The sequence below is a fragment of the Sinohyriopsis cumingii genome, chromosome 7 (assembly GCF_028554795.1).
Source record: "Sinohyriopsis cumingii isolate HCF-2022 chromosome 7, ASM2855479v2, whole genome shotgun sequence".
Classification (NCBI taxonomy): Eukaryota; Metazoa; Mollusca; class Bivalvia; order Unionida; family Unionidae; genus Sinohyriopsis; species Sinohyriopsis cumingii.
The window spans coordinates 81,556,238-81,577,849 of record NC_142967.1 but is presented as its reverse complement, the minus strand read 5'-3'; the positions used below and the strand labels follow the sequence as shown (position 1 = coordinate 81,577,849).

At 35.9% G+C, this 21,612-nt stretch overlaps 1 protein-coding gene across 4 annotated transcripts in view; it reads right to left on the bottom strand.

Annotated features, from left to right (window-relative positions):
• Positions 1-5,267: 5,267 nt before the first annotated feature.
• The window catches only part of LOC149795623 (transcription termination factor 2-like), a 99,391-nt gene continuing 83,046 nt past the window's right edge, over positions 5,268-21,612 (bottom strand). For all 4 annotated transcript variants that reach the window (XM_089965456.1, XM_089965454.1, XM_089965458.1 and 1 more), the window contains exons 15-22: positions 17,709-17,800; positions 13,190-13,448; positions 11,502-11,654; positions 10,002-10,066; positions 9,172-9,408; positions 8,377-8,451; positions 6,739-6,822; positions 5,268-6,000 (exon numbers count right to left, since the gene is read on the bottom strand). In XM_089965456.1, the coding sequence (XP_089821582.1) occupies positions 5,940-6,000; positions 6,739-6,822; positions 8,377-8,451; positions 9,172-9,408; positions 10,002-10,066; positions 11,502-11,654; positions 13,190-13,448; positions 17,709-17,800 (1,026 nt within the window). In that variant the 3' untranslated portion in view covers positions 5,268-5,939. The remainder of the gene's footprint in view (positions 6,001-6,738; positions 6,823-8,376; positions 8,452-9,171; positions 9,409-10,001; positions 10,067-11,501; positions 11,655-13,189; positions 13,449-17,708; positions 17,801-21,612) is intronic.

Below are 21,612 nucleotides of genomic sequence, written 5' to 3'. Positions count from 1 at the left end.
GTTTTTACTTAATTCTAAAAACCCTCAAGATGCCTAAACGTTCTGCACATTCTAAGGTTCCTAGCAGTGTTCCTGAGCGTGATGACACTAGAGGAAAAAGTAAAAGTTTTAGATTTGTTGAAATCTGGCGAGACTGCTACAAGCGTAGGACGCCAATATGGCGTGAATGAAAGCACCGTATGCTCTATAAAGAGTAAAGAGGCTGAAATTAGAAAATTGGTCTCCAAGAGCTACCTGCATGAAGCAAAGCAGGTTTCGACCAAAAGAGACCTGTACATTGTTAAGATGGAATCTGCCCTTTCATTATGGATTGAAGACTGCCGTAAAAAGGACATCCCCTTGCACGGCAATGTGATTTGGGAGAAGGCTTCAAATCTTTATAAGAAGCTTGTTGAAGAGGATACACAAGACTCGCAGCCAGGAACATCGACACCACCACACTCTGGAAGTTTTCAGGCCAGCAGGGGGTGGTTTGAAAACTTTTCAAACCGTTATAACCTAAGGAGTGTGAGATTGCATGGAGAGGCTACATCTGCTGAAGTAGAAGCCGCAGAGAGGTATCCGGAGACCTTCAAACAAATCATCCAGGAGAACGGATATAGGCCTGAACAGGTCTTCAACATGGATGAGACTGGATTATTCTGGAAGAAAATGCCAGCGAGAACATACCTGATGAAGGAAGAGGCCAAAGCTCCTGGATTTAAGGCACAAAAGGACAGAATCACGCTCATTATGTGTGGGAATGCTGCTGGCCACTTGCTCAAACCAGGCCTGATTAATAAGTCTGCAAACCCCAGGGCAATCAAGAACAAGAATAAGAATGCCCTGCCTATCTACTAGATGCATAACCCCCAAGGCCTGGATAACCAAAGTTGTAGCATCCGACTGGTTCCACCAGTGTTTCATCCATGAAGTGCAGAAATACCTTCTCAACCTAGGCCTTGAATTTAAGGTGTTGCTACTCATGGACAATGCCAGAGGGCACCCCCTAGATCTGTCGTATGATGGTGTGCAGATCGAATTCCTCCCTTCCAACACCGACCGCTCCGGTGGCCTAGTGGTTAGAGCGTCCGCCTCGGATGCGGGAGGTCGTGGGTTCGATCCCCGGCCAAGTCATACCAGAGACTTAAAAAATGGTACTAACAGCTGCCTCGCTTGGCGTTCAGCATTAAGAGGTTAGTGTTAGGACTGGTCAGCCTGGTGTCAGGATAATGTGACTGGGTGGGACATCATGCTACATGTCTGCGGCATGATGCCCCAGTGCTAGACATCACTATAAACTGCCACACTGCAGACATCGTAGTGATAAAACTGAAAAATTGTTAAAGCTACGTTAAAAAATAAAAATCACATCACACATCACCCTTCCAATACCACCTCCCTCATACAACCTATGGACCAAGGCGTGATCCGTGCATTTAAGGCCCTCTACACGCGCAACTCTCTGCAACACCTGGTCAATGCAATGGATACAATGGAGGACTTCACCTTAAAAGAATACTGGAAGAAATTCACCATAGCATCATGCCTTTCAATAATTCAGTCTGCCCTCAAAGAAATGAAAAATGAAACTCTCAATGCATGCTGGAAAAAACTGTGGCCAGATGCAGTCCACGACTACAAGGGTTTCTCGCCAGAGGAGATTCACAATGAGGCTGTCAACAAGGCTGTGAGACTGGCAAAATTGCTTGGGGGTGAAGGATTTGTTGACTGCACCGAAGAAGATGTCAACACACTCATCAATGCCCACTCTGACCCCCTAATGGATGATGACTTGCTTGAGCTGACCAAGTCAGCAAGTGAAGAGGAAGAGGAATCAGCTCAAGAACAACAAGAGGAGGACGAGGGTCTTTCAATTGAACATCTTGGAATAATCCTGAGGACTCAACAGCAGTTGCAATCCTACATAAAAGAGTGGGAACCCTATTTTGAACGTGCTCTGAAAACGATAAATGGCTTAAATTCAGTCATGGAGACATACAGAACCCTCTACACCACTATGAAAAAACAGCAGCAGCAGAGCAAAATAACATGGTTCTTCGATCGGAAACCCAAACCCTCGCATGAACCCCCACCCAAAGAAGCCCCGGCAGAAGTAGTCCTGGCAGAAGAGTCTCCTCTACCTGAAGAGGGGGACTCTGAGGAGCTGTAACTCCTCAAGTACGCTGTGCAGTCATTTTCATTATTTTCACTGTACTGCACAGCTAATTCATCATCATCATTATCTTCAATCAATACTGTATTCATCATTGGTGAGTACCCATACTACTGTTTTTTTTATTAAATATTTTTAATGTGCATATGTATTTTTGTTCTCTCTCTCTCTCTCTCTTCCTTTCTTGTAGTTAGCGCGCACACATATTTTTACATCTTATTATTTCTCTGTACATCTTTACGTAATTTTAAATTGATTGAATACCGGTACCCTCTACGTACATGTTTTCTTTATTTTATTGAATTGTACCTTCATTATATGACTTCTGTGACATATGAAGTTTACCTAGTTTACCTTCCTGACAATGACAAAGAAAACGTCAGTCATTAAGTTTACAGTCCCATTCGTTAGTTGGTTTTACCTTACTGTGAGTGCAAAAGAAAACGGCAGCCAATGAATTAGTATAGGGGTAATATTAGTACACCGTACTGTAAATGCGCTAGTGTGGCAAATACCCATTAGGCAATACTGTACTCTATTTTTACGTCAACCATTTATTTCTCTTTTTAAGGGTAATGTATTAATCTAACTTTTAAATGAAATTAAAGTGCTTTGGGAGCATGATTTGGGTCATATTTAGGAATTAAACCCTAGAAATAAGCATTTATTAGTATTTTTAGTGACTTGTACCAAACATTTGCGATTCCTCCTGATCCGCGACTGGTTCTAGAACCTAACCTCGCGAATGTTCGAGGTATTACTGTAATGTCTGTGTCTAGTACCTTTGCTTTTTCATAGGTTGGGGATCATAGAACTTAAAAGTGATAAGGGAACTCAAATACCAATATATACAACTTAAGAGAAAGGTTTTGAACAAGGATAACCTGTAAATCATTGAGCAAACACTTTCTGTATTTGACCTATGTCTGTTTCTTGTAAAAGGTCTGCTCAAACTGCAGCATACATACAAATGAGCTGCCTCCTTCACCATATATAAATATGCAAAATCAGCATAAAACACTGGTAGAGGGAAAATTTAAAGGAAAGTATTTACTATGAAAAGTGAGGGGGTGTACACTTGTACACCAAAACATTATTATGTAAATGCTCGTTGATTGCATAATGTAACCCAGTTTACCTAACCCACTTTTCACTGGCAGTGAAGTTAGGCACATCAGAACACAATAAAAACATGAATTTTAAAGACAATATATTTCAGAAAAATTATTAATTTTTATTAGTGCACAAATTATTAGGACTGAGAGAAAAGTAATCCTCTTTTAATGTCCAAACATTTGGTAAATGGTGGGTCTACGCTATGCAACATGGCACTGCATTAAAACGTCTTTCCCAAAGAAACAAAATAAGAAACAAAATAAAACCCTCTTGTTAATATAGACCTTAAATTCAATCTGTATACATAAAATATATGTAATAAGTATGATATATTCTCATTAGATCTTTTTTTGTATCCATTTCTTTTCTGTGGTCGGAGATCACCAGACGCCTCTCAACCAAAGGGAGACAAATCCATTATGTAGTACATATAAAACCAATAAAATTTAACTATCATTTGCATGAGAGCATCAGTTTCCACTTTGAATGCCATAGACTTTGATGAAAAGTCTGATTAAATTAAAACATTAAGAATCTCTTTTAGTTTTCATAGATTTTAAACAGAAAATGTCATCTGAATTACTAGGAAGGAACTCACAATTACATTACCTTTCATCTTGTGTTGAATAAAGACCTGGTACAACAATATATCTTCTCAATATGCGAATGAGTAATTTTGCAATCTGGTGCTGGTCAAGACAGTGTTTGATCTTTGTACGAATGAATTTCAATAACCTTAATGATATCACCAGTTTATTTCATGAAGGTGACAGTCTAACAGTGGACTAGATCAGACTTCTGTAATGTCATATACTTCAAATATCTGTCATTGCTTGCTATTACAAAACTAGCAAAATTTGCATCATACATTTAATGCCACAATTCCAACACAAGGGAACATATATGACATTTACCCCATCTTTCTTTGAATGAAATTATGATAGATAATTTGTCACAAAAAGGTAAATATAAAAAAGTTGATATTACCCTGATTTATGAATAGCTGATTTTTTATTCAATATTTCTGTAGTTATCATTATGAAATGATTTTAACCCAACCAACAGGCAAAGTATTGGATAAAACTGATAGCATCAAGGGATCAAGTGATATTAATTTACACAAGGTCAAAAGGATGAACATAATATCAGCGATATTGCTATTCGTGGTCCTTTATGTTTAAATAATATTTTTATTTTTTTCAAATTAAAATTAAATATATGTAACATCTATATTAACATCTGAAACATTAATATAAGTATTATTGTTGTGATTACTTTTAAAAGAATTTTCAACTTTGTTTCAGATACTGATTACTGTTTGAAACAATATTCAAAGGAGACAAGTACAATCAGACCTAATCAGTTTGAAGGAGACAAGTACAATCAGGCCTAATCAGTTTGAAGGAGACAAGTACAATCAGGCCTAATCAGTCTGAAGGAGACAAGTACAATCAGGTACAATTAGGCCTAATCAGTTTGAAGGAGACAAGTACAACCAGGCCTAATCAGTTTGAAGGAGACAAGTACAATCAGGCCTAATCAGTTTGAAGGAGACAAGTACAATCAGGCCTAATCAGTTTGAAGGAGACAAGTACAATCAGGCCTAATCAGTTTGAAGGAGACAAATACAATCAGGCCTAATCAGTTTGAAGGAGACAAGTACAATCAGGCCTGATCAGTTTGAAGGAGACAAGTACAATCAGGCCTAATCAGTTTGAAGGAGACAAGTACAATCAGGCTTAATCAATCTGAAGGAGACAAGTACAACCAGGCCTAATCAGTTTGAAGGAGACAAGTACAATCAGGCCTAATTAGTTGCCAAAATCTTTTTTCCATTGACATATAAAACTGACAATATGGCCAGTGGAGTTGAACTTTGTTACTAACTTTAGTAAAACTATAAAGTTTGTAACTATTATTAGAAACAAAAACTATATCTGGTGAAAAAGAATGGATACTTTTCTTAAAGGTAAAAAGGGACTGAAATGCAACCAGGTCAATAATGAATATCATTTATTTTCCAAATTTAAATTAAAACAATCAGCTACACTGCATGCATTCTAAATATGGTGTCATAGTATTCATAAAGGTCTGTACAATGTTTTATCTGGTTCATCTATTTGCTGACTGTGTCTTAACTAAATTTGCCATGTACAGTATTTCTGGTATAGGAAAACACTGAGATTACTAAAACTGATGCCCAACTTGTATCAATGATATCTAGCAGATAATTTCCAAAAAACTGAAAATTTTCTATAAAAAATATAACTTTGAATGAATATGTTGACAATGTTTATTGTCCAAACAGGAAGGCCAAGATATAGTGAACTTTTATTGAAAGAGTTTTTTTGTTCTGCAAGACAAAACATCAAGTTGTCGCTCTTCATTATTTGTCACTAAAACATGAAAATTTTCCAGTATTTGTAACAATATAATACAAATTTTAGGGACCAAAGAAAATCAATATGATTTTAACATTGAATCACCAAGATCAAAGTATCCTGAAAGCAATTTTAAAATAAAAATAATCTCAGTATTTTTACTGTCATTAGGTTGTATGTTATATGATTACTGTTATATACAAAATAATGTTAACAGAGAGTCTCAGTGTCTTGTGCTCCATGACCTCTAATAAACTTGCACAATCAGCAGGTGGCTTGCTAATTAGCTACACTCCAAACAACAGTCTCAAATCCTCCAGTGTCAGCTTTGTGTTGGTTGCCTTGTGCCTGAAAACAGAGAACATTATATATTCTTTTACTGAAACAACAATAAATTTTAAAAAATGACTGCATTTTCTTATATTAAATAAGCAATCTGCTGTAAAGGTTGGCAAATGGTCCTAAAAAGGTATGTAAGCATAAAATAATCTTAAGTTAATGAAGCAATCAGGTTTTAATTTTAATTTTAAAAATTGGGGATTTAAGCACAACAAGAGGCCAAAGTGGGCCTGATATTGCTCATCTGGGTTGCATAACTTAGCAGTTCACCATTCTAGCAGAATACATCCTATGTAAAATATCTCCCAAACTTTATATCATGTTGGTCTTTCCATATTTCATGACATCCTGATAAAAAGTTCTTTCTAAGATATGCATTGTCTCTTATTCATAACTGAAGTCATCCAAGATCTTGGTTACATAAACCTATTTAAATTTTTTTTATAGAAAATGGATGAGAAATACAGTCATGGAAAATGTCTGAGATAAAACAACAAATTCATACTTAAGTTCAGAAAACTGAAAACCATAACTCTAACTAAAGTCTGTTTAAGATCTGCAGATTTGTACAATTTGTAATGTAAAATGTGAATTCAATTTCTTTTCAATCTACCTTTACTCTCAAAAAAAGGTTAACAAAAAACACTTAAAATTCTTAATTCTGTGTCGGAATGGAAGGTTTCTGCTTAAAATCTAAACAATTCTATGTGAAGTAAAATGAAAAGCCCATGTTTCTGTTTGACTGACCCAGCAAGAATGTTTTTAGCCAGATCCAGCTTTCTGTGCTGCAGTTCTTGAATCTTCTCCTCTATTGTGTCCTTGCATAAAAATCTGGAAAATGAGAAAGGTATGATGACACATTGATCTTACAGTTTCAACTAAAATAATGTCCGTGGTGTGTTTGCAGCCCCCACCATGTTTGCATGCAAGAAAGATACACTAATCCAGAGGTGGGCAAACTTTCCGTTGCAAGTGCCGCATACACAAATTTACACCTTGTCGCAGGCCGCATAGTTCATTAAATTAAATAATTAATATTTGAAATAGCAAAAACAAAAGGTTTTTCTAAATAACATCTAATTAATTTTCAGTTGTTAATATGTTGTTAATATTTGAAAACTTAAACTTAAACTTCAAAAGAAGCACATTTATTTGATAAACAGAGTAACATAAACAGAGTCAGTGCAAATGATGACTTGTTCCTAGGCCACATGAAAACCCTTGGCGGGCCACATGCACGGATCGTAGTTTGCCCACCCCTGCACTAATCAATCAAGGTGTTTTATGCACTGAAAATTATCACAACTTTAACTAAAACTTTAAAACCTTACAAAAATATTTTCTGTCTGCAAAAATTGGGATTACCTGGTCACAAACACTCCCATTTTACTCCTGACTTTCAGACTGTCAAGTAAACAACCACGTATTAATTTATACTAATACACTCTGGAGAAAAAAAACCTACCACATTCCTAAATTAGGAAGATATAAACAGAAACATCTCAACTTAAACTCAAGTCATCAATCCAGCAATCTGATTTAAGTCTGCCTTAAAAATGATCAATGAAATGTAATAAGTCCAGACTTACTTTAAGCCATACTGGTAAAATTTCACCTATCAAACTGGTAGAAAACTCATGAAATGTGGTTTCTTGACAAAACTTAACTGAATTAAGTATGTCCATGAGAGATATTGAAATGTGGTTTCTTGACAAAACTTAACTGAATTAAGTATGTCCATGTGAGATATTGAAATGTGGTTTCTTGACAAACTTAATTGAATTAAGCATGTCCATGAGAGATATTGAAATGTGGTTTCTTGACAAAACTTAACTGAATATTAAGTATGTCCATGAGAGATATTGAAATGTGGTTTCTTGACAAAACTTAACTGAATATTAGGTATGTCCATGAGAGATACTGAAATGTGGTTTCTTGACAAAACTTAACTGAATTAAGTATGTCCAAGAGAGATATTGAAATGTGGTTTCTTGACAAAACTTAACTGAATTAAGTATGTCCATGAGAGATACTGAAGACAATTTGGCTGATCAGGATGCAACAATTTATTGCCAGATATAACATACATCACATCTGCCTGTACATTGATGATTACAGTTGATAGCAGCCAACTTTCATTTTGGGGTTGGCCAGTTTAAAATAACTTTCCATTTAAAATAACTCTTCAAATAAAAGGTCAAATTGTCTCCATTGACTTCCAGGTTATTGACTTATTCTTTCAAAAATAGTTTCATATTATGATGTTGAAAAATGCAATACTACCTCCTAGAAACAATTATCATAAGCCTGATTTAATGGATCATTTAAATCTACATGATCTCTAACACCAATTAGAGTAAATACATAATTTTCAACACCACATACCTGTGAATAAAAACATCTTTCTCTTGTCCCATCCTGTAGATTCTATCACTGGCCTGTTCCTCCAGGGAAGGATTCCTGAGAGGTAAGAAATATGTATTGTACAAAGCCACAGAAAGAAATTATCAACATCTGACTAATGAAAATCAACACTTACGATTCTTGCAGTTTTACAACTATCATTATTCTCTCGAAACATTGAATTAAGTAAATTTTATCAAGTTGCAAATAAGTAATCTTTGCAAATATTTCACAGACCATAGCTGCACACATCATACCACAAATTCAAATGAATTTATTTGCATGTATATGTGTTACACGCATTTGTCTACAGAAAATGACTGACAATCATCAAAAAGACAATTCTTAAAAATTAAATACATGTTTCAGTAATGAAAGAGGAATTTCTTTACACCATCAGTCTCAATTAGACAGCCACTATGTAATGCACTGTCTATCACTGTCCCCCCCACAAACCAACATTATTTTGAACTCAAGCAATGATAAAACCCAAAATGCTTTCGGGTCAACTATATTTAGTCTTTCTCTTGTGGACTGAGAAGAATTTCAATGATACCCAAGGATTTTAAGTAGACAATGCAATATATGATGATCACTGTACTGTACACATTATCACACACACACATGCACACACACAGGACGAATTGGTTAAAATAATGACATAATCTGACGAGCATGTGAATTTTATGCCCTGCACATGGGTTTTGGCATTCCATTTATTTCAAGCATTATTAGACCGATAAAATAATTATTATCCTCAAAACAAACAGTTATTACCAGTGGCAATCCAGCAAGAATAAATGATTTCCTCCAATCAGGTTCAGACCACATCCTCCTGCCCGGAGGGAGACGAGCATGACTGAGGGACCATGGGGGTCATTATTGAACTGTTCCACAGCCTCCATCCTCTTTCTGGGGGGGATGTTCCCCTGGATCAGTGAGCAAAAGATCCCCATCTTCTTAAGGTGTAAGCTAACTATCTCCAGCATCTGTGTCCACTGGGACACTATCACACTGAAACAAGGAACAGATTATGCCAATGGATACTTGTAAAATACAAAGCTTAGAAATAGTCACCTTCATTTAGCATGTGAAGCAAAACTATGCCAAGAGTTAATATCACAAAACTATGCCAAGAGTCAATATCACAAAACTATGCCAAGAGTCAATATCACAAAACTATGCCAAGAGTCAATATCACAAAACTATGCCAAGTGTCAATGTCACAGCAATAAATTCTGCAGACTGTTCTGTCTTCTATGCTTACATGCTACATGAACCACAAAACTACTTTAAAAATTGGGCACTGTCACCTCCTTTTGGCTGACATGTATGATTAGTGTTCACATGATGAATGTACCATTACATGTAAATTTAATAAAACTCATGAAATAGTGCTAAATACTAAAATGAAAATAATCACAGGTAGGTAACTGTGATCTGAATTCATGAAATTTAAACAACAATGATGCAATCAAAGCCAATGCCAATACAAGTACTGTAAACGGTACATTATACATCTGATATACGGTAAAGGGTAATACAGTAGAACTCGGAAGTAATTAGGCATCATAACTTAATTTCCAACAATCCAAATCTTTTCTTACCATTTTGACCTGTTACTTTTTTCTGGTGTGTTGATATCCCTTACTTTCTCCAATAATGCCTTCATCTGAAAATTAATGTTGTTTAAAGAAGGTAAATACTGAGTAACTGGATCATCAATACATTTTCAATGATGAAAGATATAAAAAAAAAAAGTTCAAAATTAAATTAATTTTGTTCTGCAAGACATTCACTGAATCATTAGATAACCCTTTTGTGAAACAGAAGACAAGAAAAATTCACTTGTAGTGAAGCAGGAAGTATTCCTTGTGGCTACATATGCTATAAATTTACCAAAACCAAACAAAAAAGGCCCCCCCCCCCACAAACTCCAAAACAGAATTTCAAAAAATTGTAAAAATGTTATGCTGTCCTTGAAAGTATTGGGTTGTAATGCGAGTCTTAGTTATAGTGATGGTGGTGTGGATTATAATATGAGTCTTGGCTGTAGTGGTGGTTGTGTGGGTGGTAATGTGAGTCCTGGTTGTAGTGATGGTGGTGTGGGGTTGTAATGTGAGTCTTGGCTGTAGTGGTGGTTGTGTGAGTTGTAATGTGAGTCTTGGCTGTAGTGGTGGTCACATGGTTGTAATATGAGTCTTGGTTGTAGTGATGGTGGTGTGGGTTGTAATGTGAGTCCTGGCTGTAGTGGTGGTTGTGTGAGTTGTAATGTGAATCTTGGTTGTAGTGATGGTGGTGTGAGCTGTAATGTGAGTCTTGGCTGTAATGGTGGTTGTGTGAGTTGTAATGCAAGTCTTGGCTGTAGTGGTGGCTGTGTAAGTTATAATGTGAGTCTTGGCTATAGCAGTGGCTGTATGGGTTGTAATTTGAGTCTTGGCTGTACATGTAGTGTTGCTGATGTGGGTTGTAATGCAAGCCTTAGCTGTAGTGATGGTCATGTGGGCTGTAATGCTAGTCTTGGCTAAGTTGTGGCAGTATGGGTTGACACAATAACAAGAGGAATTACTTGGATTTAGCAGGGGGGAAATTATAGTAGTTGAAATGGCTTACCCTGGTACTGACAGCTGTCATCTCAAACAGTGGACATGATTTAAGCTGACCAGGATTGGCTAAAGCAACAGTGTTAGTTAAACCTACATATTTGCAGTGAGAACACAGATAGGATTTGTTAAATTTAAATTGCTCTGCAGAGAGAGCTTGCCAGTATTTTTCCTGAGGAAGGTGGTTCTTCCAGGTTTTTTCCAGGTTGTTCCTCCACCAGTTATACTGGCTGCCATGTATAGCCTGTATTGTGCTGAAAAATGGAACTGAACCCACAACAACACAAGTTGTTCACACTAGAAGCAACAGCAGCAGAACCTACTTGCAGCAAATGGAGACACAGAAGCAGTGATAGGAGGCAGAAAAGAAGGATGAATTTATTTCTGAATCTAGTGAATCAGAAATGTCACTGAATAGCAATAACAAAAGAGAAATAGTAAATTTCCACAAGCAGTATATTGTGATGAGGAAAAGAAAGAGGTGATTTGATGACAACACTCTACCTTGGTACTGAGCGCTGTCTTCTCAAACAGTGGGGAGGATTTGGTCAGTTTAGGTTCTTGTTTATCGGAGTTGTCATCCAGTAACAGGCCCCTCATCTGTTCCTCAAGGGTCAGTTCAATCCCTTCATTTTCCTGTGTCTCCTCATCAACAGCCTGGACAAAATGGGGATGAAATACAAATTCCCACTCAGTAATGATTGGCAATATATTTATACACATGATTCTGGTGACTTAAATTTGCCTAAGGTGGGGCTTGGCTTGGGTGGATTAGCAGATCTTTGTTCTTTGATGCTCAGCATCAATAGTGTTTAAATTGGAAATCACATCTGACCTCAAATTAATGTGATTATTTAATTGTGCAATTTTGTGCAAGGTAGATAACTCCAGAAAAAAAATGAAACATTGATATGTTTTGGTAAAATCCAAATAAGTTTAGTTTTTACCCATATGATAATAAAAAAACCAAGATTAGCTACATATTTTCTATTATTTTAATCAAAATTCTAAATTAAATATGAATCATTTTAATCATTTATATTTAAACCCTTTCTTGAAGGACACACTAATATATTGTTAAATTCTTTTACAAATAAGCCACTGATAATCTGCAACTTTAAAAACTGACTGGTATCAATAAATCTTGTGGTGGTTGTGACATTATTATAAGATAGGTTGTGAGTGAACTAAGAGACCAGTGTTAAAGTTCAAAAATGACATTATTTGCCAAAACAACCTTAAAGTGGGCTCAGCCCAATCAAACCTAAAGGCTGCTGTGCATTTTTGATGCATACCAATGAAGTAAATTAATAAACCCAAATATGGTTTTAGGCAATATATTTAAAAAAGAGCTCAGCCTAACACAAGAAGGGCATGTGTTTTAGCATTTCTGATGCACTGACTGCCCATCCATGTTGACACTAATGTCATGTGTGCAAATCACGTCATTTTCTATGTCACTTATTTATGTGCTCTGTGGAGATTTACAGTCTCGAGTCAAAAGTGGGTCAATAATAAACACAAACATTAAATCTGAAATGCTTCATACTCTCTTTTGGGATATTATAGTAATCGCATGTGCTGATTTTACAATATATAATAAAAGCTGTTCCAGAAATATCACATGTATACACATGCTTGTTACCATAGTTACAATAAGGATTAAAAGCACACGTTCACTGTAACAAAAAGATTAAAAGAATCAAGATAGTGCAAAAGAACTCTGCCAAGATATCTTAAGAGATTGATTATTACACAACCAAAATAAACTAATTTTTCTTAGAAAAAATAGAAATTTATTTATCATATAATATTAATGCCATATGTCCTATATTAAGGTGGTATTTGCATATAGCAAATAAATAAGACAATGGTCAATATTCTATATTTTAATTTGGTCTGGCTTAGATAAACATTATTGTAAGCTATATTTGATTTTGGTGGCACCTTGCCAGATTATTGTAAGCTATATTTGATTTTGGTGGCACCATGCCAGATTATTGTAAGCTATATGCTGTCTTGTGGTGATCTTGAAAAAGGTGGTTTCATCAAAAGAACCCTATAGTTCAAAAGTTTGAGAGCAGATTCAAAAATGTACAGACAAATAGAAAGCACCAAGACATAATATGTAATACAAAATATCATGGAAAAATCATTTTATAATAAGTTTTATTCAGCAAATTTGCACTTACACCTTTCATAAGGCTGAGGTGACAACAACACTGTCTTAGTCGTAAGAGAAGCACTAATAATTCTTGACCTCGTGGTCCTTTCTTCTCATTGGCTACACTGGATGACAGTGCCATCTGACTGGCTGATCCAGCTGCCACTGCACTGGAGGCTGCTCCAGATGTATGACTAAATCTATCTTGGAAAGGGTTAGTAGATGAGCTACCATCTCTGAGCATCTGTTTTTCCTCATGTCGACGGATATACTCTTTTAAGACAGACCTGAAATTCCAAGTTCATTTATCTCCTTATTAAAAGTACAATGCACTAACTTACCCCAAAGACAAGGCATAGCAATGGGGTATTAAAATCCAATTCAACTTACCTCAAAGACAAAGCATAGCAATGGGGTATTTAAATCCAATTTAACAAGAGACTCATTTTATTCAAGCCTGCCTCTGACTTAGCTAGAAAGTAAATACTTTAAATAGAATTAATTTAACACTAACCTAAATGTAGGGCGATGTAAAGATGGTCAAAGGGTGGGAATGATGGACATATACACAGATATCAATTTGACCATGTTGAAATTGACAACAACATTGCTTTGTGCAAAGCCTAGTAATTAATATATATATGTTGGATATGTCATACATGTAGATACACTTCCCTTTTGAGCATAAATTCATTAGTGAAAAATACATTTTGATCTGAGAGTCACAAGGTACATATACATTAAGTATCCGTGTTTGCAAAGAAAATGTCAACAGGCATTCAAAATTACCAGGTTAATCTTGTTAAAACAAGAATAGATGATGGACCAACACTACAGCTAATATCTTATGTAAGACACATAATGGAGCAACACTACAGCTAATATCTTATGTAAGACACATAATGGAGCAACACTACAGCTAATATCGTATGTAAGACACAATGGAGCAACACTACAGCTAATATCTTATGTAAGACACAATGGAGCAACACAACAGCTAATATCTTATTTAAGACACATAATGGAGCAACACTACAGCTAATATCTTATGTAAGACACACAATGGAGCAACACTACAGCTAATATCTTATGTAAGACACAATGGAGCAACACTACAGCTAATATCTTATGTAAGACACAATGGAGCAACACTACAGCTAATTTCTTGTGTAAGACACATAATGGAGCAACACTACAGCTAATATCTTATGTAAGACACATAATGGAGTAACACTACAGCTAATATCTTATGTAAGACACAATGGAGCAACACTACAGCTAATATCTTATGTAAGACACAATGGAGCAACACTACAGCTAATATCTTATGTAAGACACATAATGGAGCAACACTGCAGCTAATATCGTATGTAAGACACAATGGAGCAACACTACAGCTAATATCTTGTGTAAGACACATAATGGAGCAACACTACAGCTAATATCTTATGTAAGACACATAATGGAGCAACACTACAGCTAATAACTTATGTAAGACACAATGGAGCAACACTACAGCTAATATCTTATGTAAGACACAATGGAGCAACACTACAGCTAATATCTTATGTAAGACACAATGGAGCAACACTACAGCTAATATCTTATGTAAGACACATAATGGACCAACACTACAGCTAATATCTTATGTAAGACACATTGAAGGTTCAGAATTTCTTGAAAGGTTTTGAGTAGTTCATTGCTACACATATTAATTGCACATCAGCTGTATTTATACATGTAAAATAGCACGTGCCACCTGAATGCATTTTGAATAATAATACTTGTGTTTAATTATTATTTATGTGAGAATAGCAAACATACACAATGTTTAAGTATTTGCAGAAGCCCTTTGATTTCTTAGCTCCATCTTCTTGCTGAAAATCTTCAGACATCCTATTTAGCAGCAGACTTGAGTAAACCATGAATCATTTTCCAAAGAGACTTCAGGTGAAAAATAAAATCTACATAATCAGTTTCCACAAAAGGTGCAAGACTGGAAATAAAAAGATCCCATTGGTGAAATAACTGGGGGTCAAATTAAAAATGTGGGGGTCTCTCTGATGCACAAATGAGGGTAAAGAGAAATACTGATAATAACTATATGTATGAGATGCTAATTATTGCATTTCACATAATTGAACAACTGCTATCTATTTAGTCAAATAGTCAAATCAGGTGGCACAAAATGACATCTGAATTTGGAATCTGCACACTCTCATTTTACCCAATATATTTTTATTCAAGTTTACTAAGACCAGTAGTTTCAAAACATAAGATTTACTGTGCACAATTCTTCTTGTTATGTTACTTTCCATTTAGGCCATTTTCTTATATTTAACTAAACCGTTAAGAGAAGTAAAGTTTAATTTATCATGGTCTGAGTTACGCTGCGATTTTCTATGTTGGAAACTTTATCTGGACTGTTGTGATGGTAACTGTCCAACCGCTGTAACTAACATGAATTGGGAAATGCTACCCCTGTCGCTTAAAATACTGAATACATTGAATAACAGATTAAATTATATGTATTCTTTCATTTATCATATCCCAACATACATGCTAATGATAGGCAAGGTTTGATTTTTTATCCTTTCTTATTCATAATTACCCATGATTATTCTTAAGCACCTTAAGAATTCCACATTCCAAGTTTGAGATCTGATCAAAAATATGGAATCATCCAGTGTTGTAGCAAGCAAATGGTCATGAATGATGGACAACACACAGTGATATAACCTCAAGGCCAGGTGATCTAAAAATGCAATTTAGTTCAAAACCAGGAAGCAAATTACACAATTCAATAAATTCTTATCTAGAGCTTTGACTGAGGACTGAACTGTAAGGACATGCTAGAAAGAAAAACTTAGGATTCAAGTGTGCATGTGTGTGATTTGGATTTTTAATGGAGCATTAAACATTTTTCAGTCATATCGCCACAATGTTTTGCAGTGTGGCAGTTTAAAGTAATGTCTAGCACTGGGGCATCATGCTGCAGACATGTAGCATGATGTCCCACCCAGTCACATTATCCTGACACCAGGCCGACCAGTCCCAAAACTAACATCTTAATGCTGAGTGCCTAGCAAGGCAGTTGTTAGTACCATTCTTGTAAATCTTTGGTATGACTCAGCCAGGGTTCAAACCCACAACCTCCCATATCCAAGGCGGGTGCTCAATCTACTAGGCCACTGGATCGGTCTTAGGCCAAGAGGTTATCAGTGTCATGTAGGTAAACACATTTTGGATTATTATATTGGTTAGAAAAGTAAGAATCATACATAATCATCAAAATCAAAGCAGTCAGTGATGCCACGGTCATCTTCAAATTTGAAGGTCAAGCAACAACATTAATTAAATTTGATTTTTTTTATTAAATATTTGTCCACCCAATATCCATGTTTAGTTCCTATGGTAACTATGAACACAACAATTTCATTTACTTTTTTTGTTAGCAATGTGCATGCATATGTGTAGAACTTTACACATTTCACACCAATCTGAGGACTGTTCCATTAAAATATTGTTGGGACCAAGACAGTTATCTGTAGATGCAGTTTATAATTTTGTATCATTTTCATATGACCTGAGTAACTAAAATACCGGGACAAATATATTTTAAAAATTTGCCTTCCCTGGGTACCATGAATGTTTAAATGGAGCAGCCATGTTTAAAACCCTCATTATACAGAAGTTATATGGTTCAGCTATAAAATGCTGTTGTTCTCAAGCAACTCAGCATGCATGTTAACATAAAGTCATGAAAAAAATCAACACTACCTGGGCTGAATACACATTCATAGCGTCCGTATTTGTCAGAAGTGTGTGAGATCTGGATTTTTAATGTAGCATTGCTATGATGTCTGCAGTGTGGCAGTTGATAGTGATGTCTAGCAGTGGGACTAGACATGTAGCATGATGTCCCACCCAGTCACATTATCCTGACACCAGGCCAACCAGTCCTAACACTAACCTCTTAGCACCAAGTGAGGCAGCTGTGAGTACCATTTTTAAAAGTCTTTGGTATGACTTGGCCATATGACCCATGTAAAAGTCTTTGGTATGACTCGGCCATATGACCCATGTAAAAGTCTTTGGTATGACTCGGCCATATGACCCATGTAAAAGTTTTTGGTATGACTCGGCCATATGACCCATGTAAGTCTTTGGTATGACTCGGCCATATGACCCATGTAAAAGTCTTTGGTATGACTTGGCCATATGACCCATGTAAAAGTCTTTGGTATGACTTGGCCATATGACCCATGTAAAAGTCTTTGGTATGACTTGGCCATATGACCCATGTAAAAGTCTTTGGTATGACTTGGCCACATGACCCATGTAAAAGTCTTTGGTATGACTCGGCCATATGACCCATGTAAAAGTCTTTGGTATGACTTGGCCATATGACCCATGAACTCCTACATCTGAGGCGAATTCTTTAACAACTTAATGGAGCAGTCATTTATCAGAAGAACATGAAATTCTCAAAATCAATACGACTTGAAACAAAACCATAAAAAAGGCAGAATACATAAAAATCCAACCTTGACTGAGCATAAATCATATCATATATTCTTCTTTCTTCCTTGGAAAGTTCCAGGTCATGGACAAAACTTGACTTGGATGGAAGATTCACCTGCAATAAAACATCACAACATAGCATTTTTTTGAGTAATACTAATGTCATCTTCAGTCGATCCACTTCATACCATATCAACAATTCGCATATTTAGTCAGATGAAACATTATTTTGAACAAGTGCTCTCTTGTGGATAAGTTCCTGCCTATAGCATGTAAAATCAAATAACTAATGAGAGAACTTTGATGTGACTTGTTAGTCATCTAATAATGTGATTTCCATGATGTACACATTCGTAACAGTTGCTTAAAATGTTTCAATATGAGAAACTTGCATGTGCTGTGTCCTAACAATCTCCCAATTTAAATGTAATGAGAGTCCCTAGAAGGAACAAATGCTCTACTGTGTTAAAAGAATTTCATGAAATTTCCGATAGTTCCATTTCTTCATTTCAACTCTCAAATGTTGAAACTATTTCTGACATTCTTCTGTGACAAAACAATTTTCAAATTAGATGCTGTGGTGCACATACTGCATATCAGCTTGACACCTATTTCATGTAGCATAATGTAGACATAATTATAAGGCATTTTGGTGTAAACTCCATGTCATAATGATGATTCATTCATGATGTGACATTTGTGTAAACTCCATGTCATAATGATGATTCATTCATGATGTGACATTTTGGTGTAATCTCCATGTCATAATGATGATTCATTCATGATGTGACATTTTGGTGTAAACTCCATGTCATAATGATGATTCATTCATGATGTGACATTTTGGTGTAAACTCCATGTCATAATGATTCATTCATGATGTGACATTTTGGTGTAAACTCCATGTCATAATAATGATTCATTCATGATGTGACATTTTGGTGTAAACTCCATGTCATAATGATGATTCATTCATGATGTGACATTTTGGTGTAAACTCCATGTCATAATGATTCATTCATGATGTGACATTTTGGTGTAAACTCCATGTCATAATAATGATTCATTCATGATGTGACATTTTGGTGTAAACTCCATGTCATAATGATTCATTCATGATGTGACATTTTGGTGTAAACTCCATGTCATAATGATTCATTCATGATGATGACATTTTGGTGTAAACTCCATGTCATAATGATCATTCATTCATGATGTGGCATTTTGGTGTAAACTCCATGTCATAATGATTCATTCATGATGTGACATTTTGGTGTAAACTCCATGTCATAAAGATCATTCATTCATGAGATGACATTTTGGTGTAAACTCCATGTCATAATGATCATTCATTCATGATGATGACACAAGATTTTTAAGACAGTCACTATGACAGCCATACCGGATGTATGATTGGCACCATTTTCATTTAGGACCAACTTAAGTTTCATAAGAAGTCTACTGGTGAAAATCCCATGTTGATATAGCCATCCAGTGAAAATCCCATGTTGATATAGCCATCCATTCAGTGAAAATCCCATGTTGATATAGCCATCCATTTGGAGATACAGCCATCCCTTTGGAGATACGGCCATCCCTTTGGAGATATAGCCATCCATTTGGAGAAGAGTAACAATATTTTCAAGATGCGACTTATAATTCAGGAGCAGCAATAACAAGATTTTCATGATAGCTGTTGTGGTGGTCATCCTGGATGTCAGATTGGCACCAGTTTTACTTATATCCAACTGGACATCATAAGAAGTATTCTGATAAAACCCCATGTCAACATGACTTTCAGATTAAAGTAGTCATAATACAATTTTTAATATGGCTGCCATGGTGGCCATGCTGTATGTTAGGACAGCACCATATTTATTTAGGACCAGCTAGACATAAAAAATGTCTTCTGGTGAAAACTATCATGTAAATATGACCTTTTGAACAGGGGGAGTAGCAATGCCAAGATTTTCAAGATGGCTGCTATTGTGGCCATAATGGACATCAGATTGGCACAATTTTAATTTAGCACCAACTATGTATCATAAGGAGTCTCTTAGTGAAAACCCAATGTTGATATGACCATCAATTCAGGATAAGTATAGAAGATTTGATGTCTAAGCAGCACCAATTTAATTTGGGGCCAACTAGACCGTGGGATGAAGTGTGTTTAAAGTTTTAAGGAAATCCTTATGTAATTTAGTAGTAGTAGTGATAACAAACTTGTATTAACAGATGGATGGACGATGGACAATAGACCATCCAATAAGCTCTTCTGGTCTATGACCAGTAGGGCTAACAGGGGATCTAATTAAGTAGTAGTAGTGATAACAAACTTGTACTAACAGTTGGATGGATAATGGACAATAGACCATGACCAGCAGGGCTAACAGGGGATCTAATTAAGTAGTAGTAGTGATAACAAACTTGTACTAACAGATGGATGGACAATGGACAATAGACCATGACCAGCAGGGCTAACAGGGGATCTAATTAAGTAGTAGTAGTGATAACAAACTTGTACTAACAGATAGATGGACAATGGACAATAGACCATGACCAGTAGGGCTAACAGGGGATCTAATTAAGTAGTAGTAGTGATAACAAACTTGTACTAACAGATGGATGGACAATGGACAATAGACCATGACCAGCAGGGCTAACAGGGGATCTAATTAAGTAGTAGTAGTGATAACAAACTTGTACTAACAGATGGATGGACAATGGACAATAGACCATGACCAGCAGGGCTAACAGGGGATCTAATTAAGTAGTAGTAGTGATAACAAACTTGTACTAACAGATAGATGGACAATGGACAATAGACCATGACCAGTAGGGCTAACAGGGGATCTAATTAAGTAGTAGTAGTGATAACAAACTTGTACTAACAGATGGATGGACAATGGACAATAGACCATGACCAGCAGGGCTAACAGGGGATCTAATTAAGTAGTAGTAGTGATAACAAACTTGTACTAAAAGATGGATGGACAATGGACAATAGACCATCCAATAAGCTCATCTGGTCTATGACCAGTAGTGTTAACAGGGGATCTAATTAAGTCATATTAGTGATAACAAACTTGTACTAACAGATGAATGGACGATGGACAATGGACCATGACCAGTAGGGCTAACAGGGCTAATATCTAATTGGATCAGTTTCTTACAGTTGCATCCAATTATATTGTAAAACCATATATGCCACTGCAGAGACCAAAATAAGCCATGGTCTGATTCAAATGAAGTGGACTGACCCATGGCTAGCAAATATGTTCTACTTTATGTTCACAAGCAATTGAATTTACATTGTTAGTAGATTTTCAAGGTCTTCTTGACAAATTGTCTGGTTCATTATACATGTACATCAAGGTATTCTCGACAAATTGTCTGGTTCATTATACATGTACATCAAGGTATTCTTGACAAATTGTCTGGTTCATTATACATGTACATCAAGGTATTCTTGACAAATTGTCTGGTTCATTATACATGTACATCAAGGTATTCTTGACAAACTGTCTGGTTCATTATACATGTACATCAAGGTATTCTTGACAAACTGTCTGGTTCATTATACATGTACATTGGAATACAATAATCAAAAATGAGATAAGCACAAGATGCACAATATGTAAGTTTTCATAATATATGCAAAAAAGACAAACTCAACATCTAGCAATTCAGTACGCCAAAGAGAATATTCCGCACCTTTCTTTATAAATCCATTCTCTATAACCTCTGAGCTTTTAATTCCTGGATCATAAAGTGTCCTCTGTGCTCTCCTGAGAATCAAAGTGCCAAGTCTGATTACAGGGGTCATAGGATAGTTTATACCATAGCACAGAATCAAAGTGCCAAGTCTGATGACAAGGGTCAAAGGATTGTGTATATCATAGCACAGAATCAATGTGCCAAGTCTGA